The 23,586-nt window shown below is 62.4% G+C and overlaps 2 protein-coding genes across 3 annotated transcripts; one reads left to right on the forward strand and one right to left on the reverse strand.

Annotated features, from left to right (window-relative positions):
* The first annotated feature begins 7,421 nt into the window (after positions 1-7,421).
* LOC120245970 (transcription factor HES-3-like) lies at positions 7,422-8,455 on the forward strand. The gene is made up of 3 exons (XM_039253232.1): positions 7,422-7,517; positions 7,619-7,700; positions 8,088-8,455. Exons 1-3 carry the CDS (start codon positions 7,437-7,439, stop codon positions 8,453-8,455), a joined length of 531 nt encoding a protein of 176 aa, XP_039109163.1. The 5' UTR covers positions 7,422-7,436.
* Positions 8,456-10,154: 1,699 nt separating this feature from the next.
* On the reverse strand, positions 10,155-20,599 carry GPR153 (G protein-coupled receptor 153). Of its 2 annotated transcripts, none has more exons than XM_039253270.1 (6): positions 20,412-20,599; positions 16,193-16,660; positions 15,315-15,744; positions 13,538-13,730; positions 12,850-13,034; positions 10,155-12,707 (listed from the first exon to the last, which is right to left on the reverse strand). In XM_039253270.1, the coding sequence occupies exons 2-6, from the start codon at positions 16,546-16,548 to the stop codon at positions 12,081-12,083; spliced, it is 1,791 nt and encodes a 596-aa protein (XP_039109201.1). In that variant the 5' UTR covers positions 16,549-16,660; positions 20,412-20,599; the 3' UTR covers positions 10,155-12,080. The 2 variants fall into 2 exon arrangements, with proteins under 2 accessions (XP_039109201.1, XP_039109202.1); XM_039253271.1 differs by lacking the exon at positions 20,412-20,599 and adding an exon at positions 18,395-18,447.
* Positions 20,600-23,586: the final 2,987 nt, after the last annotated feature.

Here is a 23,586-nt window from a genome sequence, read left to right on the forward strand (position 1 = left end):
TACGATGGGTGGGAGCGGGACAGGAGCCACGTAAGAATGGAGGGGGGGGGACCCCAAGGAGGGGCCTGCAGATGGGCCGGCAGAGGGTTAAGGAGGCAGCTTGGGAGAGATCCGGAGCTAGGTCTTGGGGCACTCAGGGACCGCAGCGTTAGGCTGGAAACGAGAGCAAGGGCATCTGTGGGGAGGGAGGGAGGGCACGCACTGAGTTTGCAGACACAGAGGCAGGAGAAAGGAAGCCTGAGTTGGGATAAGGGACAGGCCCCTGGGGAAGGCTGGAGCCCAGAGTAGTGGGTCAGAGAGAGCGCAGACCAGAGTGTGAGCTGTAGTCAGCCAGGCCTGCATCTGAGCCTCTGGCTGCCCCACTCGCTCATCTGTCCCCGCAGGACCTGGCAGGAGGCCTGACCGCCCAGCATCTGGGCTCAAGGAAGGATGCAGAGCCTGGGATTGAATCCTGGTTTCAGGACTGCCACCGCCCAGCTTTGTAACCTGGGGCAAATCAACTCCAAGTCCCAGCGTCCTGTAAAATAGGGGTCCTAATTTCGCCATCAGGTATCGATAGCCTTGTACCTCCAAAGCCTAGTAGCATGTTTCAGTGGTGCTGAGGAGACATTTGCTAAACTGGGTTCATGGGAATTGAGAGGAGATTTAATGTTTTTGTTACTGTTAAGTCTGTTTAACTGTTTAAAAAGTTTTATATATTTGAGGGAGAGAAAGAAAGAAAGAGAGAGAGAGAGAACAAGTGGGGAGGGGCAGAGAGAGAGAATCTGAACTAGGCTCCGTACTGGCAGTGCAGAGCCGGACATGGGGCTCACAATCACAAACCCTGAGATCATGACCTGAGCTGAAACCAAGAGTCGAATGCTTAACCAAGTGAGCCACCCAGGGTCCCCGACTTTGTATTTTAAAACATGAAATCTCCAGGGCACCTTTTCTGGCCTTTGGCATCTGTTCTCCACACTGACTTAGGGCCCTGATTTTACCCCCAAGGGACCGGCTCCCTTCTGGGGGGGCAAAGAGTAACTTGAAATCCAATTGAGCAAGTCTGAGCAACCCTCTCTCCTCTGCCAATCACTTCCCTTCAGACCGTCCATCTCCATCAGCCCTGATTAGGGAGCGTGGGGCAAGCTGAGGGCAAAGTACAGGCTAACACCCTTACCATAACACCAGGTGGGATATGTGTGATATTCCTCAGACACTCCTGACTGGCCAAGAAGAATGGAATGGAAAGAAAGCAAATGTCTGGCTAATGGAAATCACAGTCACGCAGGACAGGAGTCTCCTTAAGTTTACGGAAAACTTAGTAAACTGCAAGAAAAAGGCCATCTTATGTACTGTCTCATCTCCAGAAACCTATAGACTTCGTTTCCTGGAGCCCTAATATCACCCTCATCAAGATGGAAGGGGGTTTAAGTGCTTGACATGGTGATATGGGAAACAAAGGCAAATGAGAAACTAAATTCCCTTACTGCCCACAACCGGCAGAGTGAGTGACCTTCCTCTAGAAGCTGCCTCCTGACTCCCCAGGATCCTGAGAGTCTCCTTAAGCATGTAAAACTTTTGCAAACCTCCTTTATCTTTAACCCCAAGTATATGTTGGCAATTATATTCCAAGCATATGGCCCCTGATATATATCTGAAGGGTCTTATGACTGAGGTTTTACTGAGCAGTAATAAATGACAGTTTCCTAACAACAGCTAGCGCCTTGAGGTCCTGGAAACCTTTCTTCTAAAATTCCTTAGAGACTTACTCTGTCCCTAACCCCCTCCCAACCTGAAGGTATATATATATAATCAGTCACTCTTCCCAACCCCAGAGCAGCAGTTTCTTCCCACGGGCCCTGTCCCCGTGCTTTGATAAAATCATCTTTTTGCGCCAAAGACATCTTTGAGAATTCTTTCTTGGCTGTGGGCTCTGAACCCTCACCATCATCCCAAAACCTTACCAAACCCCATCTTGGAGAAGGAAGAAAGGAAGGGGAAGCAGTCTCTTCCCAGGTGTGGCCAGACCATAGGGAAGGGGAATTTTTAGAAGAGGCTGGAGTTGCTGAATCTGTTAGGACTCAGGGCTCACGGAGCAGTAAGGGAGGAAACAGGCAAGTAGGCAAAAATACGCACACGATGGCATAGACCCAGAGAAACAAAGTCACACAGAAATACACAGAGTAATAGTAATTCAACACAGCGAGATGGACAGAAATACACACGGAGACCTGCTTTCCTACCAGCGAGAAAAGCAATCCGATCAAAGAAATCCACTCTGCATCTGGCTCTCATCCCCAGGCCAGAGGACAACAAACCTGTAAAAATATCAAAAGATAAAGGAAAACTACTCAGCCCTGGGATGCCTCACTTGCCTTCTTTTGTAAATAAGCATTTGAATGTGTTTTGTTCTTGGAGCTGGGAGGCAAGCACAAAGGGAGCCCTTTCTCATGCAGGAAGGTCCCTCTGAAGGATCTCCCCTGCACGTCCTCCCTCACCGCCCCCATCCTGCTATTCACCCACCAGCCAAGGTGGTTTTCCGTCGTGGGCTTAAGTGCTGATTCCTCCTGTTTAAAGAGTCCTAAGAACCACCTTGACTTTTCCAAGTTAAACTGCAGACCGAGATGAAATTAGCCTCTTTCCTTTCTTTCCCTTTGTTTATTTTGTTAAAAAAAAATTTTTTTTAATGTTTTATTTCTTTCTGAGAGAGAGGCAGTGTGAGCAGGGGAGGGTCAGAGAGAGAGAAGGAGACACAGAATCTGAAACAGGCTCCAGGCTCTGAGCTGTCAGCACAGAGCCCGATGTGGGGCTCGAACCCATGAACCGTGAGATCATGACCTGAGCCGAAGCCGGACGCTTAACCGACTGAGCCACCAAGGCGCCCCCTGTTTGTTTGTTTATTTTGAAAGAGAGTGTGGGAGAGGGGCAGAGAGAACCCCAAACAGGTTCCGTGCTGTCAGCACAAAGTGGGACTCGATCTCATGAACCATGAGATCATGACCTGAGCCACCATCAAGAGTCAAGAGTCAGACACTTAACCAACTGAGCCACCCAGGCGCCCCTCGCCTTTTCCTTAAACGGAGTTGCTTTATGGAGCCAGACAGAAGGTAGGACGAGCAGAGGCCCCGAAGATGCATTATGCAGGGGCTAGCACGAGGTGTTCACCAAACAACCTCACCCCACACCAGTTTCCCAGAATGAAAGGTTTGCTCTTGTCCAACCTTGACACCAAGTAAGAAAAGGTCTCCCTTCTGCCTGCTGGTGGGTCTCTGGTCAGTTATTGTTGGAGGGGCCTCTGAAGCTTCTTGTCACTCATAGGTCCTCTGTCCCATCCACTTCCCACATGGAGGCCAGGAGGGGCCTGTTCATCTCCCCAGGAGGGAACCCTCATCCTCCAACACTTACTTTTCTTCTCCCTCCTCTGGCCATTCTGGGCTCCAGGCATGAAAGCCTCCTGTCTCTAGGCTGGAAACGGGTAAATGATGCGTAATTTATGAGCCCATCAGCCCGAGGTGCCTAAGTCATACGTGCACAAAAGGGCCGGGTAAATATTTAAAGATTAGAGCCAGCTGGGGAGAAACACAAAGGGCTGGGACAATGGGGGTCTCTCTGAATTCACTCTCCCTGAGCTGGGCCAGCCCGGTTCAGTGTTGATGCACTCACCGGAGTCCCACCTTTGTCCCCTGGAGGGCCCTTGGCTGCCAGGCTAGTCGGAGTCCCAACACAGCTAAAGAGAGTTAAACAATCGCAGCCTCTCCAACCCCATCTGGAAACAATCGGCTGAGTCATTTCAGAGCTTTTGCTGTGCCCCAATAGTTAATTACACGAAACAAGCACTTCATTCCACTTTGAAATACATCTGCAGAGAGGCCGGTGCATTTCTTCCCAGCACTCACCAGTAGGTTAGCACTGCCTTCAATCCCGGGGTGCTGCAGGAAGGAAAGGGGGCCTCACCCAGGGTGCAGAGGCTACACAGGGCCATTTCCTGGGAGGGCTCGTAGACTATCTGGTGCGGCTCTTGGCCTGGAGCCTGCATCCACCCTCCCTCTCTCCTTTCCAGACCCTAGTTGCCCTGTAACATTTTTTTCTTTAGACAAAGTGGAGAAAACCAAAGGGGAAAGGGAGAACAAAAACACAGGTCACATTTTGCCTTCAATTCCCCAGCCCGAGGAAGCAGAGGACTCTGAGTGTTCCTGCAATCCCCTGGGAGGCCGCCAGAACTATAGAAGGAATTTTTTCCTTGAATGAGCAAAGGGCAACGTGAGTCTCCCCAGCGCTTTGCAGGGAACGCGTGCTCCTTTCCAGGCCCCCTGGGGAGCCCAGATGCTAAAGATGGAAAGGGAGTCGGTGGCCTACATCCCAGTTTGCACAAGCCCGGCTTCTAAGTCCATGTCCTTCCCAGCAGCCGGAGAGGCTTCGCCCTGCTTGCTCTTAGATAAGGGGGCGAGGGCGTGCCGCCCCTGCCACCCCACCCCGGAAAACGCACCCGCCCGACCTCTACGCCCGCCTTCGGAGCGCCCGCCTGCCTGTGAGTGTGCGGAGGATGGCCTAGCTCAGGACTCAGAGCGGGGCAGGAGCGGAACTGGGTCTGAGTGGGGAAGTGACTGCCCAGGAGCCCGAGGTGCGGGTAAAATGGGGATTTCTCCGGGCGCGGGAAGAAAGGGAGGATGGAATCCGCACCGGGATGTTTCAGCCCTGAGTCCTGCCCGACCGTCAGCCGCCTCAAGGGCGGTTCGGAAACCCGGAAAGCAGGGAGAAAATCAGCCTCGGTGGGGAATCGCGGGGCTCCAGCCCGGGGACTTGTCCCGGGGTGGGGGGTCAATGGGGGCGTAGGCGGCGGTGCCGGGGTGGCGGGTAAGGGGCGGCGAGGCGGCGGCCCAGTAAGTGGGCGGAGGCAGAACGTGACGGCTGCGCGGCCAGCCCAGACCGCCCCCCAGCCCCGCCGCCCGCAGCCAAAGCAGAACATTGCGAATTAGCTCATTTTGCGGTCAATTTTCCACTAGTTAAGAGCACACGAGGCCCCTCACGTGAGCGGCCCCACCCAGCGCGGCCGGGAGCCTTCCGCTCGGGCCCAAGAGGAGTGACGGCCCGAGGGGCTGCGGATGCCGGGGTGCGGGCAGGGGCGGGCCGCGGGCCCCTTTATGGCGGCCCTAACTCTGGCGAGGGGGCCGGCCCGGAGGGCAGCGCCAAGGGCCATTGGTTTGCTAATGCGCCCGAGTTGAAAGGCGCAGGCGGCGGTTTATGGGGAGGGATCATAATTAGAGGACAAATTGCCTCGCAGCCCGCGCGGCGCGGGGGCCGGGGCGGGGGCGGAGGGCGACCGCCGGAGCGAGGCGCGCGCCCGGCCTCGGTGCAGATGTGCGGCCGCTGGAAGCCGCGCGCAGCGGGGCGCCCGGAGTTTGGCCCCGAGGGGGCGGGCGCGGGCGGGCTTTGTGGGGCCGGCACAATGCCCTTAACACTCGGCTGCCCCCTTTGTGCCCGGCCGAGCCGCTCGCCTGCCCCGCGGCGCCTTTGTACCGAGCCGCCACCGCCCCAAGCCGGGGAAACGCACGGAGGCCAGCGGGGCCCGATCAGCCCCGGCGCTTCAAAGCTGCCCGGCGCGTGCCAAGGCCTGCCGTCCGGCCTCGGCCCCACCGCCCGCCCCGGCCCCGACCCGGCCCGAGCTGGCCCTCGGGTCCTGCGGCCGGGGCGGAAGAGCACCTCCGAGCCGGGGCCGAAGCAGCCTAGGCCTCGAAAGGAGGGCGGAGCGCGATTCTCCACGCTGCTTGGCTACTGGGAAGCCTCTGCGCCAAGCGGGGCCCAGCTATACTCCCGGCAGGGGGCGGGTGTGGGGGAAGAAGATACCACCGCTCCAGGGAGCCGGGGGCCCATCCAGGACCCAACAGTCTCCCTTCCCCCTTACGCTGAGTCCCCCGCAAAGCGGATTTGTTTATTCCTCTGCGGCAGGGCTCAACTGCACAACTTTTGCGTTGATGCCACTTCCTTGCCCTGGCGAGTAGCTGTGGGGGCCCGCTTTGGTCGGAATCCCATTTTACAAGCCTTGAACCTGGGGCCCTGCGAGCCCAGGACCGGGAGATAACTGGGGATGAACCCAGGGACGTCAGTCTGTCAGCCACAGCTACTGGAGTCCTGTGCCTGGGGCCCAACCCGGGACTGCATCAGTCCTGCCTTAAGGCCTAACAGGTCCTGGGTGGGGGTGGGGTGCCTCCGCCACTGAGCTGCCTGGGTCTCCACCCACAGACCGAATAATGACCAGTATTTGGGGGTCCCAGACCTGCAAGGGCACAGAACGGTGCTCTTGCCATATGATCAGTGATCTTTCCCCGTCACCTTTCATTTGTTGGGAGCGAGAGAAGTCCGGTGGCAATAAGCTGTGAGGGAAAGTGTCAGAGTCTGAGTTGTCCAGCCTGGAAACTCAGGACTGCAACTAGTCTTGGCTTGAGGCTGCCAGCAGCCTCCCCCCAGCCAGAAGAGTGTGGATTGGGGCCTAATAGGGCCAGAGGCCATGAGGCCAGGATGCACCTGAGCGCAGGAATGCTCCCAGTCCAAGACCCCAGCTAGGAGGAGACTGGCTGTGGCCCCGAGGGCGGGCTGCATGCTTTAATGGGACACATGTCGCTGTGTGGCTCCCTCGGGCCCAGCCTGTGCCCGGCTTTGAGCAACCACAGGCAGAAAATCGCTGCATTGTCCCAACATTAGGGCGACTAATGTGGCGTTGCCAGCGTGGCCAGAGCGTGAAACCCGCAGAAAGGCCTTGCTGGTGGGTCCTCCTGACTCCGCATCTTCATCAGGCCCACAGAGGCCTGGCATGTTGTCAGAGTCATTAGCGGGGCTCAAAACCAGCGGGACCCACAGACCTTCCTCAGTGGGTGCCCCCCAGAATGCTTGGAGACAAGGGACGGCAAGCACTAGATAAGTGGGGCTAGTGAGGCTCAGTCCCTAGGGACACTAAACACGGGGACAGAACAGGGCATGGAGGGATGTGTATGGGTGGGGACCCCAGACTCAGGAAGTAGTGGGGATGAAAGGGATACGGGGGACAGGCTGGGAAAGGGGAAGAGGGGCCCCTTGGAAGAAAGGAGGGTTTCTGGAGGTGAGGCCGAAGCCTGGGCTTTGAGAGGGGGTCGGACAGAGAGAGGTGGGGAATTTCCCAGTGCATCCCCCCCTCATCTCCTCCCCCTCGGGGTTCCTCGAGTCCAGGAGCGCCTCATTGACATGTAAACGAGGAGCCCCTATAAAGGCAGCACTGCCTCCCACAGGCACAGATACGAAGACATGGGCACTAAGCCCGAGACCCAGGGCAGCTCCGGTGGCCACGCCGGCGGCTTCCGCAAGGTCTGGGGTCCTGAAGGGCGCAGGGTGTGGGCCTGCCAAGCCGGGGGTAGGGTGGGGCAGAGGGCAAGAGGCCCCTGGCCCTACTCTATAATGCCACCCCTCCACAGATCTCCAAGCCACTGATGGAGAAGAAGCGACGGGCACGCATCAATGTATCGCTTGAGCAGCTGAAGTCCTTGCTGGAAAAACACTACTCCCACCAGGTGAGATGTAGGGATGTGGTGAGGTGGGCGTGATATGATCCCCAACCTCATCCCTTCCAAGTCAGACTGTACAACTAAGAGCGCTTTCCACGGATCCACAGATCCGGAAACGCAAGCTGGAGAAGGCGGACATACTGGAGCTGAGCGTCAAGTACATGAAAAGCCTTCAGAACTCGGTTCAAGGTGGGAGGGAGTCTGGAGGGCATAGGGCAACGATCTGTGGTGGGGGTGGGGGTGGGGGGAGTTGTGGCGTCAGACCCGTGGATATGACAAGGTCAGATAAAGGAGGGATGGATGGAGAAGGAAGCTCGGGGCAGTGGGCAGCTGGGTGAGAAGGTCCCAGATTGCTGGAGGCAGGAAGCTGCAAAGACCCTGCAGGATAGTGCAGTCGCAATCGGGGTGAGCGAAGGTCTGGAGCCTGGGAAAGAAATTCAGGTTGTCTAGCCCCTCCCCTCCCTTGCCCGCCACTTTTCTCCCCTCCTTTCCTCTCTCTACACCTCTCCTTTCCTCCTCCCCTCTCCTATTCTTCCCTCCCCTTCACATTTCTCCTGCCCGCTCCCCTCCCCCCAGGGCTCTGGCCGGTCCCCAGCGCAGCAGAGTTCCCGTCGGGCTTCCGCAGCTGTCTGCCGGGAGTCAGCCAGCTTCTGCGGCGCGGAGAGGAGGGCGGCGGCGGCCTGCGCTGCCCCCTGGCGCACGAGCGCGCAGGGGGCAGCACCATGGACAGCGCCGGCCCGAGCCCGGAGGCGCCGCTTGGCCCCTGCGTCCCCGCCATGTGGGCCCCCGCTCCGGCCATCGGCGGCTCGCGGTCCCCGCCACCCAGGTGCCTCTTTTCTGGGGGTCTCCCCGGCCCGACCTCCAGCGTCCCGGGGCCGCAGCCGGCGCCTCGCCGCTGCGCCGAGAGCCCGGGGCCGGGTCTGGGGGTTTGGCGGCCCTGGTGAGTCCCAGCGCGGCCGCCGACTCCAGAGGGCCCCCGTCTGGCCCGGGGGCGCAGAGACTGTTTAGGGCGCGCCTGCGATGATGGCCGGGACCCCGGTCTTCCGTCTTGGTTCCAGGGCAGGAGAGGCTGGGAGAGTGCCGCGTGCCCGCGAACGCGAGGAAATGCACGGAGCCTCAGGGCGCGCGAGGGGGTGGGGGGACCGGGCCCATCCCCCACCCTAGCCCCACCTACTCAAGCTGGACCCGCTCTCTCCTCTTCCCACCTTCTCGTGGGCTGGGAGGGCATGTCCCAGGCTGCTCCTCTTTCCCAGGGCCCCCGGCGGGCAGCCCGCCCCCGCCCCCGCCCCCGCCCCGCAGCCTCGCCGCTGTGGGAAGGTCGCCGGCGGCGGCGGCGCAGAGCGGACCCCTCGCAGCGAGGAGAATTGCTGCCCCGCCCCGGCCCATTCAGCCAGCCGAGGACGCCCGGTTCCCACCGGCACAAAGCGCGCCGGGCCCCGCCCAGCCGGCGAGGGGCCCCCAGCCCACCCCCACCTTGGACCTTCTCGGCTTCCACGGGTCCCCACCCCCTCTGCACGCCGCGAGGCCCGCCCGCCGGCGCGCGCTCTGAGGTCCGCCCATCGCAGAGGAGCTGCCCCCAGCTGCCCGAGCTCAGCAGCCAGGCCCGCAAATGCTCCCCCCGTCGCTCGGGTCACCCCACACCCCGCAGCGTGCGGCTCCGGAGGGTCCCGGCCGCCTGGCCTCTGTTGCCGCCGCAGAACCCGCGACCCTCGACGGCCCTTCGAGCGCTCCGCGCTTGTTTGTTCTTCCGAAAATGAGGTCGTTGCTGTGCTCCGACCCTAGCGTGGGGTCCCGGTGCTCGAGGGGGCGGGAATCCTCTGCTGCGCCCTGGGAGAGATCCTGGTACTTCCAGCTTGAAATTCAGAATACAGATAGTGAGAACCTGTGAAATGGGTATAAAGAGACCATGGAAGTCCACATTTCTCCCACGATACCTACTTGGGTGCATCTTTTGAACTACAAATAACCGACTTTCTATAAAACGTTTCCCCTAAAGGGAAACACTGCTTTGCCTGTGTGTGCTAAACCCGTTCTGGTTAGAGTGCGGTCTGGCTCCCCCACTCCACCCATCAGTCTCTCTGGAGCGCAGGCGGGGAGGGGGTCCCGGCTGTGGCGGTCGGTGGGGGGTGGCCTCTGGGGTCTCGGCCTTCTGCTGTGTCGTGCGTGGGCTAGTGGGGGATGGGGGCAGCCGCACTAACCCCTCTGCCAGCCACTAGGTGGCGACCTTATACCGAGGACCCGGGAGCGACCTCCAAACTCCTACCCGGGCTGGAGCAGGTCACGAGGCAGGAGAGGTCTGGAGCCCCCAGGCCCTGCCCTTCTTGCTCTCCCGAATCAAACTCACAGGGGCTAAACACCCCTGAAGCCATTCCTGGTGCTGGGGCTGCCAGTTGAGCTTCTGGGGCTTTTCCTGCTCTCAGGGCTGTGGTGCGGACCCCAAGGCTCCATCCTGCCCCTGCTCCAGGCGGGTCTCACTCGCTGGGTGGGGCTGCAACGCTTGCATAGAAAAGGGGCACTGACCCAACGGGCGGAGCACTGGGATGACTTCTGGACCCGGAGGGAGGGACATTGAGGGGCAGCTGGCTAGCAGTGCTGCTCTGTTCTAGAAAGGTGTTTCCATGAAACCACCCTAGGAATGCGAGGTGCAAATCATAGGAAGTTTTTATTGTATTCTGTACAGAAGAGAAATGCTCAGTTGTCAAAAAAAACTACAAACGGATTCCTGGCTCTGGGTGGGCTGTGGTCTGAAGACACAGCTCCCTCCCCTATGAGCCTGGGGCCAAGCTGCTTATCAACGCAGCAAATAGGCCCGGAGGCTGCACAAAATGTGAGGGGGGGAGACCCAGGGTCCTCCGTTTGGGGTCCTCCCTCTTTATTTTTGTAAAAACCAGAACTGGAGGGATTTGGGGGTATCATGTCTCCCTGCAAGTATTGCCATTGGATATGAAATACACAGAGTAAAAACCCGATGTGACCTTGGGCCGGCCTGAGCAGGGGGCGGGGCCGGGGGCTGACAGCGGCGAGCTGTCCATCTCTGCCCCCACTCCTCTTGGTCCTTGAAGGCACAGCAACATTGGCCAGAGGCGGCCCCTCTCGTGGCTGGGGCTCTAGTGCAGTTTCCTACCCTGCTCACCAGTGGAGGGCTCCTCCCTCCCCAGGTACCCCACAGCTTAGGACTGGGGGGGGGGGCTCTGAAGCTGAGATGGAGCTGAGTAGTCCCCTATGCTCGCCCCTCCCAGGGCTAAGACCTTGTGGGGGGGCCAGTGAGGAAACAGGCTTGACCACCGGAGGGTCCGGGGCCTTGTTGCAATCCCAGGCTACACAGCAGGAGGGAACACAGTGCCAGCCGGCTCCACGCAGGCCCTGAATCTGCTAGGGGTTTGCTGTGTAGGGGCCTTTGTGGAGAGGCAGGGGCCAGGATGAGGCAGCCTCTGCATTTGCCCTTGTCTTCAGCTCAAGGTCACAGCTGTTCCTGGGCTTCTCCTTAGCCGGAGCCTAGGGTCTTTCTACACAGAAGACCCAGCAGAGGCCCTTCCTCAAGACCCATGGCAAAGCAAAGAGCCCTGTCCGCAGGGTAGGGGAGGACCCTCACCAGGGATCGGGCCCAGAACCCGGGAGGACTCGGAGCCAGGACTCCTTCCCTGGGACATCAGGATAAGAAAGCCCGCCCTCCCTTTGCTTCAGTTCTTTCCCATCACGGACCCACGGCCTTCATGATGGGAGTAGTCACAGGCTGACGTGGAGGGGAGGCAGGGATGGCAGAGTGTTGAGGGTGCGGACACTAACAGTGGTCACAGGTGGGTGGTGGCTCAAAAGTGCTGTGCTTTAGCTGGGGTGTGTTCCTGGGGGTCCAGGGGCACTGAGAGTGGGAGGCCTCGGGTGCAGGGGCCACAAGAGGCCACACACTGAAGACTGGCCCCCCGGCAAGGGCCCACAGAGGGCCCTAGGTGCTCTCACACCCTGTCCATTCAGGAGCCAGTGCACACGGACCAGGAGACTTCTCCAAAGAGTCCTGAGAGTTAACATAGTCACCTGCTCAAAACAGATGGGGAAACCGAGGCAGAACTGGTCAGCAGGAAGGCCTGCTCAGAGAGCCTGTTTGGGCTTCGAAGACCCCTGTGCTTAGAGACCCTCTGTACCTTGCCCCTCACGGGGGTGAGACAGTTACTGTGTGAGGTGGAAAGCAGGGTGCAGCCGGGTGGCTCCTGCAGGGCTGGGCTTTGTTCCGTCTAGCGGGTGGCCCTGTCCCCTGGCTCCCTGCTGCCACCCCCACCCCATGCCCCCTATCCAGCCGCCCTGGGGCTGGGCGAGGTGCAGCAGGGCCTTTACCCAAGCCTGCCTCGCTCTGCCCCGAGATGCAGTACCCCGCAGCGGGTCCGGGCGCTCGCTCCAGGCAATGCCTGTGGCTCAGTCACGCAGGGAGAGCTGGCACATGGCCGGGTGCCGTCGGCGGGCCCCGCATGGCGCTGCCCGGAGCCCAGCTTGGGTCAAGCGCGGCATCTTTGGTGCTTCGGTCCCTGCGGGCGGCCCGGCCCGCCGGACGCGCGCGTGGGGAGGCGCCTGTGGGCTCTAGGACGCGGAGCCCAGTGAGTCCGAGTGCAGCGTGACGTAGCCCGAAGACTCGGAGGGCGAGCTCAGGAAGCTGCTGGTGCTGCCGCCGCCGCCGCCGCCCGCCGCGCGCAGCCCCCCGGGCTCGCCCCACGAGGCGCTCAGGCCGGTCCGCAGGGGTCCCGCGCGCGCGTGCGTGGCCGGGCGCGGCCCGCGGCTCCGCTGCGAGCCACCGCCGCCAGGGGGCGCCGCGTCTTCGCCGGAACGGGCGCCGTCGAGGAGGGGCCCCTGCGGGGCGGGCGGCCGGCGCAGGGCCTGCGGCTCGCTCTCGAAGGCGGTCAGCGCGAAGGCGTCGGGCAGCAGCGAGGCCGAGGCGGAGCGGGCGCCGGGCCCGGGGCGGAGGCGAGGGCCGCAGGCGGGCGCCGGGGGGCGCAGCGACAGCAGGCTCTCGGCCGAGCGGCGGCGCGGGCGGAACGGGGGCGCGTCCTCCGCGAAGGCCAGCAGGCTGCCGCGGCGTCGGTCGGACCCCGAGGGCAGCACCAGGGCGGCCAGGTCCTCGCCCGAGCCCCAGCGCGGCAGGAAGGCGGGCAGCGGCACGGCGGCCCACACGTCCGCGTCGTCGTGGGAGAAGCGTCGTGTGGCCGGCACCTGTCAGGACGGGCGGGGTTAACCCGGGCCGCCCTCCTGGAAAACGGGACCGACGCGGGGCTCAGCGAGCAAAGGCCTTGGGGAGGTCACGAGCCTCCCCCCACCTGCATCTTCAGTGTCTCGGGCCCGGCCCGGTCCCTACCTGCAGGTACTGCGTCTTGTCTTCCTGCAAGGGCCGCAGCGGGTAGAACTGAGGCAGGCCCCCCTCCAGGGCAGAGAGCTCGTACTTGGCCATCCTGTCCAGGGCCACAAAGTCACCCCCATAGCTGTAGTCGAGTGAGTGCTCCAGCACCAGGTCTGGGGGGATGCCACCCTCCAGGCCGGGATCTGCAGGGCGAAGCAAAAGCTTAGGGGCCATGGAAACCTGGGGGCATCAGAGAGTGAGAGCCCAGGCGCTGGTTAGTGGAAAGGGGGAAGGGCAGGGTCCTGGGTTCAAATCCTGACTGTGCTACCTTTTGGCTGGGGGAATGGGGGCCTCGCCTGAGCGGGGCTCCTCCTCTATGGGGCTGGGATGTGATCTTACCTGGTGGGCGTGGGGTCTGACGGCAACTGGTACATAGCAAAGGCTCAACCCAGGCTAACACTGTAATTATTGGGGTGAGGCAGCACCCGTGAGGGCCTCTAAGGGGGAAAGCTCTGGGGAGCACATTCAGTCTGGTGTCCACAGAGAGATACCGCCCGGGACAGCCAGGCTGGAGAGGAGAACGCCCCCAGGAGACACGTAAGAATGGGGTCACGTCAGTGCCACGGGGCAGTCACCTGATAGCTGTCACCCGGCTGACCTCGCCCAGGCCGCGTTCTCCCTGGGGCCTCTCTCAGGCCTTCCTCACCGTTGTCTGAGTCCTCCTCGTTAGCCATGAGGGCCACGCACTTCTCCCAGACGGCCTTGAGGTCGGCGCGGTAACGGTCGCAGGCCCAGAGGAACACGGGCAGCAGGAGCGCCTGGGCCACGGAGCACCACAGCACACACAGCGCCATCCAGGGCGCCGAGGCGTCCGCCCGAAGGCTGCTGAAGCTCACCACCTGCGGGCACGGGGCTGGGCCTGGCACCTGGCAGCACCCCCTCCCCCCTGCCCTCACCTCTCCCGCCTGCGGGAGGAGGAGGCAGCACACAGAGCTATAGGCTCCCGGGCCGGAAAGAGCCAGAGGGTGAGGGTGGAAGTCTGTGTCTGCCGGGAGCTGCTGGCTGCCCAGATGAACGGCCATAACCCGGTGTGTGCACGGACGGTCCTTCCCATCATGCCGGGCAGCACGGGGCGGGCCTTCCCTCACTTCAGCCTCGTGACCGTCCAAGGAGAGAGGTGGGGGTATGGTTTACCCGTCCCGTTTTTGGGAAGAGGAAACTGAGGTTTGGAGAACCAGGCCTCAGGCTCCCCAGTTCCGGGGCTTTTTTGCCATCCTCACCCTTCCGTGGCCAGTGGCCTCTTTGGCTCTTCCCCTACGTGGGGGGTGGGGGGTGGGGTGGCGAGTCTGGGCCACGGAGCTCAGAGGAGAATCAAAGCAGTTTCTGAGAATCACCCAGGCAATCCAGGCAGCCTTTGGGTCACTGTCCAGGGACCCTCATTCCTCCTCTCCCAGGAAAGTCCCTTCCCCCACCCTGAGTGACATTTAATTATTCTCCCATCAGAGAAGTGGGTATGATACACTCATCACACTGGTTCCACTGTATGAGCTGTGTGACCCTCGGGAAGGTGCTGAACCTCTCTGGGGCTCAGTTTCTTCATCTATGAAATGAGCCAAGAACACCCCACGGACTGAGGTCAAGATCTGACACCAAACCAGGCCTACAGCATGGAGTGGGCTCCATAAACAGCGTCCCCTTCCATGCCCCGGAGACAAGGTGGGGGGAGGCTCCTCCTCCACCACCGTCCCCCTGTGGCTCTGACGTGCCGCACACGCTCCTCCTCTCCATCAGCATAGACCGGAGACGCAGGGCCCCCCCGAACACAGGAGAGCCCAGCCCCCAGAGGGGGGTGGCAGGCCCACTGAGGGTGGGGCCACAGGTTCCCTGGGACTGCATCTTGAGTGCGTCCGCTATGAGGCTGCCACCTCACCTGTCACCCTCTGGAGCTTGTGACCTGCAGTGACCAGGGGCACAGCCCTGCCTAGCTGCTGGGATAAATTCTCGGGCCGGTCCTTGCCCCTAGACCCCTTCCTGTCCCACCCCAGACCCTTCAGGGCACTGGGCGGGAGCCCTATGGGTGCAAGGTCATGGCTGTTGAATCCAGACTTTATTCTTGGGGGAGGTGATCACGTTACTCCACCTCCTACATCCTCTGCTTGAATGGGCCTCCCTCTGGTAAGGACTGTCCCCAGCAGTGTGCCAGAAAGATCCTGGGGTCATCTGACTTGGACTCAAGTGCTAATGCAGCTGCCTGAACTTTAAACTTTAGGTGGGTCATTTTACCTCTCTGAACCTCAGTGTCCAAATCTGTAAAATGGGGATGATGATAATGCCTGCCACCGTCCCCCCCACCCCCACCCCGCCGCCCCACAGGACTGGGTGGGAGGATCCAACCACCTGATGCCTGGAGCATGCCTTAGCCCCAGGGCTGTCCCGGAGCCCACATCCCAGACAGGCTCCCACCAGCTGACAGTCTCACCCACCAGCACTGGGAAGCCCATGAGGCAGTCGTAGATGATGACGATGGTGGCCACCAGGCCCGTGATCTGCAGCGAGGTCTTGGCGGGCTCAGAGCCATCGATGGAGGAGCGGCGCTTGCCCTGAGCGTCCTCCACCACGATGGTGGGCACGGTGAAGGCGCGGCGGCCGGCCCGCGGCCCCACGTGCACGGCCAGCGTCTGGAAGAGGGCGATGGCTGTGCAGACCACACCCATGGCCACACTGCCGCCCACCAACAGCAGGAAGCAGACGCCAAAGCCCAGGCCGATCTCAGCCACGATGAAGCGGCAGCCGTGGGTGTAGAAGCGCTCGCTTGTGTCGTGCCAGCCGACGGCAGGCAGGGCTGAGAGGATGAAGGACACCATCCAGATGCCCATGACCGTGTGCACTGCCTGCTTCTTGGCGTTGCTCAGCCTGACACGGGGTAGGGACAGGACCGAGGTGTCACTCACAGGGTCTTCCCAGAGCCCCGGGGACCTGCAGAGGATCCCCGACTGCCCTGGACTCCTAGTACGTCGTCGTCACAATGGGCAGCAAAGTGGAGCCTTGTTCCGTGCACAGGGGACACTCGTGCACGTCGTCACACATCCCTCTCAGCAAGCATTTCGGTACCAGACACCACGTGCCCCCGTGCACACCTGCACCTGCGTGCCAGCCGCGGCCCAGGACCCTCCGGAGCCTCCCAGTCTGCCCACCCCCCACGTGTGACCCGGGTGCGGCACTGAGGCTGGGGGCATCATCAGCACCCTGGGGGCATTTGTGCGCCCAACGTTCCTCGTGTACACTGCCCACACGCCCCCTCTCTACCAACGCCAGACACGGAAGTGCGTGCCCGCGCGCACACACACGCCCCAGAGCTCACCGGTAGTTGACCGGCCAGCGGACCATCCACATGCGGTGGTAGGAGAGGGAGGTGACGGAGAAGCAAGTGGCCAGGGTGAGGGTGTAGAAGGTGGAGACGAAGACCTTGCAGAGGCCCTCATTCCACTCGTAGTCGGGGCGCTGCCGCCGCAGCTGCACCACAGCGTATGTGGTGATGGGCACCGCGACGTTGAGCATGTGGGTGGCCGCGAGCGTGCATAGCAGAAACTCCAGCGGCTTCCACTTCTTCTGCTTGGCACCCACACTCAGGATGCCCCAGGCATTGGCCAGCAGGGAGAGGCCTCCGCACGCCAGCCAGCCCACGGCGCTGCCAGACAGCCGCCGCTCATCACTCATGGTGCAGACGGGCGCCGGCCGGCAGCTGAGACATCTTCTTCGGGGCCAGGCCTCAGCTGGGAGCAGCGGCCCTCACGCGTGGCAGCTGGGAGACGCCAGGGACCACGAGCATCTGCAGTGGAGGAGAAGCCCATGAGTGCTGGGAGACTGTCCCTCTGGCTCCTCAGAGTAGGGGATGGGGGGGTCTCCTGGTGCACCATTGCCTGTGTGGTCCTGACCTGGGCTGCTTTGCCCTCCTCTCCCCTCTGGGGCCTGCAGCCCATGGCCCTGGCAGCCAGGCGACATGGCCAGGGGTGCCCAGTAAAGTGCAAACATCCTCCCTTCCACCCGCTCCTGGCCAAGGTATGAGTCTGGGTTTGCTTCCAGGACAGCTGCGTCCATCCTGGCTGGGCATCCCCCCCGTGCCCTGGGCCTGCCCGGAACCGGCACTCTCACAATCAGTGTCCCCAACCCTCACACAGCCCGTGCGGTGCGTCCCTGCTGCACATCAGGGGCCCTTATCTTAACCTGTCCCACTTCATTTGGCCAAATAAGGACGTGCCTTAGAGAGTGAGCCCCGTGTGTGCCACCCGGTGACCACTTCCGTGGGCAGCCTGCTTTGCCTGGGTCAGCCCCCAGCACCGCCACAGGCTGGCACTCAAACTAAGCTCCAGTGTGCCAGCTGTGTGGCAAGGTTCCCGCACCCAGGTCCTCTGTAAAGGGGATGATGATGATTCCTCCGGGGTGAGGCTGCGGTGGACAGACGCCGCCTCCCGGAAGCCCTGGGCCAGGTCTCACGCCCAGTGGGCGTTCTGGGTGGCCACGCTTATGCTCTGGGTCCAGGTCTCGCACACGGTGGTGCTCTGGGGAGGCGATCAGTATTATACTGTGGATGCCTTAGACAGCATGGGTCTGGAGACAGCCCGGGGACCAGACCTTGACCCCAACGAGGAACGGCTGACAGCCTACGGCCATGAGCCAGGGACACAGGAAATTGGGCAGAACGCACATGTTGGAGAGGCACTCCATCCTGCCAGACGGAGGCCCTCCCTCCGCCTCCCAAGCCCGGCAGCCCTAAGCCACCTCCCCTTGCGGAGCACTGGCTGGTCCCTCTGATATGAGGCCCCGACAGTAGGACAATCTGGCCGCAGCCGGGAGCAGGCAGCATGGGGGGGAAGTACCATACTATGTGAAGGCCTCCTATGCGCTCTGCGTATATTTAGCCCTTCTTACTAAGGGCCCGTTTAATCTTACTGGATGCAATTCTCTTGCCCCCAACACTTCTGAGCACCTGCTGTGCCAGACACAGCCATGGGATCCCCCAGGGACTGATTCCAGCTTGGGATGGCAGGGCGCTGCAGGCCCCTGGCTCTCTGGGCCGGGAAGGAAATACCACTTGGCCCCTTCTTGTCTTGTCTGGAGTTCTTTTGGTCTGTCTGTGGCCTGATCCCCTTGGACACTGAAGGACCTCTGAGGGATGTGTGTCATTCATCTCCCTGTCCCTGCTGTGGGCCTGCCCGGTGACCCAGGGGAGGCGGCTATCCTGGCCCAAACCAGTGCTCCTTAAAAGTCTCCTAGGAGGCTGGGGGAGTTCTTGGGCCAGGGAAATTCGCTCCCAAACATCAGGCTTCTGCTTAGAGCATCCTCCTCGTCCCCACTCCAGGCCCAGTGTGGGGAGATGGGGTGGCCCTGTCGGACCCTCCACCAGCCATTCCAGTGACCGGCAAAACTCTTTGATGTCAGCATACGGAGGCCACATGGGGTGGGGTAAAGAGCTGCTAGACTCTGCCTCTAGCTCTCCAGCCAGTTACTTGACTCAGCTGGGCCTCCTTTTTCTCATCTATAAACTGGACACGATAGTACCCACCTCGGAGAGTGCTGTGGGTAGTAGATACACTACGCCAAGGAACGCAGCCAAGCACACAGTAAGCGTTCAACAAATGCTTGCCAGGTAGAAGTCTGTACGACAGCCCTCTCTGCTCACTGAGCTCTGCTGTCCCATAAGGACCCAGATCCTGAGCTTGGAGGTGTGGGTAAGCCTCAGACCTGTGTGGGTAGACACAGTCACCTCAACCGGAGCCTGGGACAACCCGACTTTGGGGTGAGGAGAGCACAGGGCGTACTAGGGTTTAGAGCAGGCAGGATGTGGGTGCTGCTGGGGGACCAGAGGCCACAGACACCGGTGATCTTTACATTGTCCAATAGGAAGCTGGATTCATGCACCTGGTGGACTGGCATCTGTTTCCATCGGCGCTGGGTCTCCCCGGCTATCATACTGGGGGCCTTCGCTCCGATGCCCCACAGGCTCTGTGTGACCCCTATAACCCTGGGCCCTGTTGATCACTGGTGCAGGGGGTGGGGAAGGTGCCACAGGCTGCAACTGGCCAGGTCATCCCCTCGTCTGGCCTAACAGACTCTCACTGCAGGGAAAGGCCCTAGTTCCGTCGGTTGCCTGGAGAAGGTGCCACACTCCTGGTGAGCGCCCCCAGGGATGCTGCGGGATAAATACCAACAGTGTCCCCATTGTAAAGATAGTCAAACAAAGAGAGAGGTAAAATCATTAGCCCCAAGCTACGATGCGCCTGATCCAGGACCCAACCCCCGCTTGGCTGACATCAGAATCCTGGCCTCTCAAACCCAAGCCCAAACCCGAACCTGAACCCTAGCGGGAACAGGCATTTTTATTCCTTGAACCGAGGTTGCCTTTCAACCCCCTGTGACTGCAGGATGGGTCCTTCTGTTCCCACACTGCGGATGGGAACACTGAGGCTCAGAAGCCAGAGCAACACAGGGAGGAAGTATGAGGGCCGGATTTGCAGCCCAGGATTCCAGAGAGCGGTGGTCCTGGGGAGAAATGTTACTGGGGTGGAGGTGGGTGGAGGTGGGGAGTGGATTTCCAAGGTCTCCAAATTCACACTGAAGGGGGTTGATGACCAAAAAACCCACTGATCACAGGCCTGCTGTTCATTCTTCACAGGGAGCAGCGGACACTGAGGGCCGGACCCCAGGCTGGGCTGCAGCCCGTGCGGTCCGCACCCAGGGGTCGCCGCCCCCTCCTGGGAAGTTTCTCCCGCAACACGCCCCCAGCGCTCTCCAGCATTTCGGGCTGGGGCTTCTTGCCTCCCTCAGAGCCTGGAGCCCCGCCTTTCTCCCCTCCCCCCACAGCACGTCGCAGGGCCGCGGGCCCGGGACCCGCGGGTCCGGAAGACTTCCCTCCGCAGGGTCTGCGGGCGGGGCCCCGGCGTGACGTCACGGCCCCGGGCCAATGAAGCCTCGTGGCCCCAGGGCTCTATTGCGCAACAAAGAGAACCCAGAACTTGAAAGGATTCCCCGGGCTCGCGCCGCACCCGCCCGCGCTGCCGCCCTACGGCCGGAGACACCGGTCCCGCTGCCGCCCGAGGCGGGGCTCGCAGCGCGGAGCGTCCGCATCTCCGGCACGCCCCCCCCCCGCCCGCCACGCCCGCCCCCCAACCCGGGGCGCCCCTGCCTGCGGGTCCCAAGCGGGACCCCCAGCCCTACCCGGCCCCGAGGGCGCGTCCGAGCTACGGCCCCGGGAACCAGCCGTGCGCACGGATTACGCTGGGCAGGGGTGGGCCCAGTACCCTTAGACTGGCCATCCCCGCTCCCGGCAAGCGGGGTGCCAGGCCGGGAGGCGGGGGGCAGGGAGGCAGGCCGGAGGAAGACGCCGGGCCCGGGGAAGTTACCCCGAAGGTCCGCAAGTTGCGGGGGGTGCGGGGCCCTCAGCGATGCCCGCCGCCCCGCGGACAGACAGTGAGACCAACGGACAGCAGGCAGACCCTCCCCGCCCGGAGCTCCCCGTCGCGGGGCCTCAAGCCCAGGGTCCTCCCACCCGGCCGTCGCCGGGCGCGGGCGGCGGCGCTCACCCTGCGTTCGGGCGCCCGGGGCTCCTGCTCGCTGCTCCCGCCTCCGGCTCTGGCTGAGGCTCACGCGCTCCCGGGCCGAGCGCGGGCCGCCGGGGCCCGTGGGGGTGGCTGGCGGCGGAGCGGCCCGCGGGCCGGGGCATCCTGACGGCGCCGCCCGGGGCCCGCGCGTTCCGCTCGGCTCCGCTCGACCCGCCGCCCCTCCCTCCCCTCGCGCCGCCGCCGCCGCCGCCGCCGCTCTCGGCTCCCGCCGCTCGGCTGGCTGCGCTCGGGCGGCCGGGGGCGGGGGGCGGAGCAGGGCGCATGCCTCCGCACCGCCCCTCGGACCGCCCCGCCCCCGCCCCCGTCCCCGGAGGTGCGGCCCACCTCCGCGTCGGTCTGTCTGCGCAACTGTGGGTCGTGGGCTCTCCCCCACCCCCGCACCCCGCCTCTGCCGCGGCGCCCAAGCCCCCTCGGGAGGGCGGCGCCTCTTGGGACGCCTGCACTACGCAGCGGCTCCTCGCTGCCCTCTCGGGTCGTCCGCTGCCCCGAGGCCGCCTCGGAGCCTCCTGGGAAAGCAGAGGCCTGGAGTCCTGGGGGGTGGCGGGCCAAGGGGGCCTAGGCCTGGAACGGACAGTGAGAGCCTAGGGCCGGGCATGGGGCTCAGGGAGGCCTTCCCGGAGGAAGCCACATCTATGGTGAACAATAAGGGTGTGGCGTGGAGGGGACCTGGAGCGCCTGAGGATCAGCACCTTCCAGGAACTGGGGAGTCGGTCAGGATCAGGGGCTGAGAGGTAGGGAGAGGCCAGGTTGGGCCGGCCAGGTTGGGCCAGCTAAGGATTCAAACTTATCCGGGGTTCTGGGGAGGTCCGCCGTGGGATGATGAATGGACCACGGGTCTGCCAGGTGATTGTCCTTCACCCTATGGGCTCAGGAATGTTCTCTCAAGCTGGAACCAGGACGTGGCGGCAGGGAGAGGCCAGGCCTGCAACCCAGCACTCCCGGTACCTCCTCAGGAGCTCCCCCCGCCCTTAGCATTTCTAGCGGGGGCGGGGGAGGGGGGGAGACAGGCAAACAAAGGGAATCCTGTTGTCTCCTTGATGGGGGCCTCTGGGGACCCTTGGAGTCTTGGTCTCTTCTAGGACACCCATGACCACACACAGCCTGGGCACAAGGCCTCAAAGTCATTTTGGGCTGCTTGGCATCGCCCTGTCCTTCTCATGCATCTGGGAAGCATCCAAGAGTGTGCAGCCCAGTGTCTGGAGGAGGGGGGCCCCTGTCCAGATAGGACCGGACCCAACCAAATGCAGCCACTGCTGCCTGCACCACTGTACAGCTGGCTCCCACACTGCCCGCCCTACACCACCTCTGTATCCCAGGGGCAGCTGGGAGTTAGGGGTCGCCGTAAGGAGACCCAGGGCAGGCCTGAGGGTCAGGGCTTTGCGACAAAAGTAAAGGTGTTTGTATCTGAAGGCTCCGCAATGAAGTGGGGCTGGCGCATGGGGGGCCTGGGGCAGTGCACTCCATGTGTGGCTTCTGGGCAGTCAGGATCCCTAGTGAGCTCTCCATGGACGGGCCAGCTCCCTGCCCAGGTGGCCCTGGTTATAAATAGGCCACCAGCAGTGGGAGGTTGCCACACGGAGGCTGGTACTCAAGCGTGGCATTTCTAAGGCAAACACAGGTGATTCAGTCATCAGGAGCCTCTGGCCACACTGCTGCCCCGCTGGCAGAGGACAGCCTGCCCTGGGCCTATGGCCCCCAGTGCCCCTCCACCAGCCCAGCTCACCCACTACTGCCTGTACCAGAGCCCCTGCCCTGGGCTCAGCTGGCTCTGTGGGCAGGTGGGAGATGGGCCTCCCATGGCCACCCTGGGGGCCTCGTACTGAATGCTTCACTAGCCTGGGCTCCTCCCAGCTGTCCTGGGAAGTGGATTTTAGGTACCCGGCTTGCCCAAAGCCACACAGATGAGTGGCCAAGCCAAGACTGATGTCCTCTTTCCCTTGGACTCTGTTTTCACGGACCATGGTTCGGCTGGCCTGGGCTGAACCAGGCTTTCTTGGACCTGCAGGGGACGCCTCCTGGTCACTCCCATCCCAGGGCACCACCTGCTGCCTTCAGGAGGTCAGAACGGGGTGGGGCGTGGGTGGAGCTGGGGAGGCAGAAGGGATTGGCGCTGTGGCCTCCAGTGGCCCGTTCCCTCCCCCTCCCCCTCCCTGGTTATTTCCGGGCAGGAAATAACCCGGGCAGCTGGGACTGAGGCCCGAGACAGATTCTGAAGCTCCTGGTGGGTGTTTCTGCACATCTGGAGCTGCATTCCCTCTCTCTGGGCCCCGGGGAGCCCTGTGTGAGGCTGCAGCTGTTGGTGACCACCCTTGCATCTCCAGGCTTCTGCGATGAGGCTGGGCTGGGAACATTCTCCCACCACCAGGTGTGCTTGGTGGAATCTTTCTCAGCCACGGGTGGGAGTGAAGGGGTGACCCCTGTAGGGCTTGGCAGCCTGTCTGCGCCCTCAGGCTGCTGGCCTAGATGCACACGCACAGCCTCACATCTCACACACGCACACGCACGGCCACAGATGTGCACGCACTCACGTGCACGCAGAGCTGCACGCGGACACCATTCACACACACTGCTGCTCAGACCCCCACCCCACAAGCCTTCCCAACAACCCCCTGGCCCGAGCGGCTGGGGGTTTCCACAGCAGGCAAAGGGGTCCTGGCACCAGCTGGGAGGCTCCTTCTAGAAGAATCCCTGCCTCTTCCTCCAGAGGGCTAAGGAGCCAGAGCTGCTTCCACTGAGAAGAGGCAGAGGGAGACCAGGGCAGGGCTCCCATTTGCTGAGGGTGCCCCAGTTGGGGGGGGTTGGCATCTGCTCTCTCTGCATGTCACCTCCCGGGGTCCCCACAAGCACTCCCCACCCCCATCTATGGGAAGACCACCTGAGGCTTACAGCTGGCAGCCAGACAGAGGGCAAGCAGGGTGCTGGCTGGGGCCTTGGGGCCAGGGTATGGAACCAGGGCCCTGGAAGGGGTGTTCCCTCCAGCCAGCAAGTCAGGAGAACCCGAGTTCTGGGGTCCACGCAGGTACCGGCACCCGAGGGAGACAGGAGTGCGGGAGGGCCCGTGGAAGCCCCCAGCCCCCACATCCTGTGCTCAACAGGAAAGCAGCCCCCCAAGACAAATGACGACCCAGGACCAAGG

The sequence above is a fragment of the Hyaena hyaena genome, unplaced genomic scaffold, assembly GCF_003009895.1.
Source record: "Hyaena hyaena isolate Hyena2069 unplaced genomic scaffold, ASM300989v1 scaffold_443, whole genome shotgun sequence".
Taxonomy (NCBI): domain Eukaryota; kingdom Metazoa; phylum Chordata; class Mammalia; order Carnivora; family Hyaenidae; genus Hyaena; species Hyaena hyaena.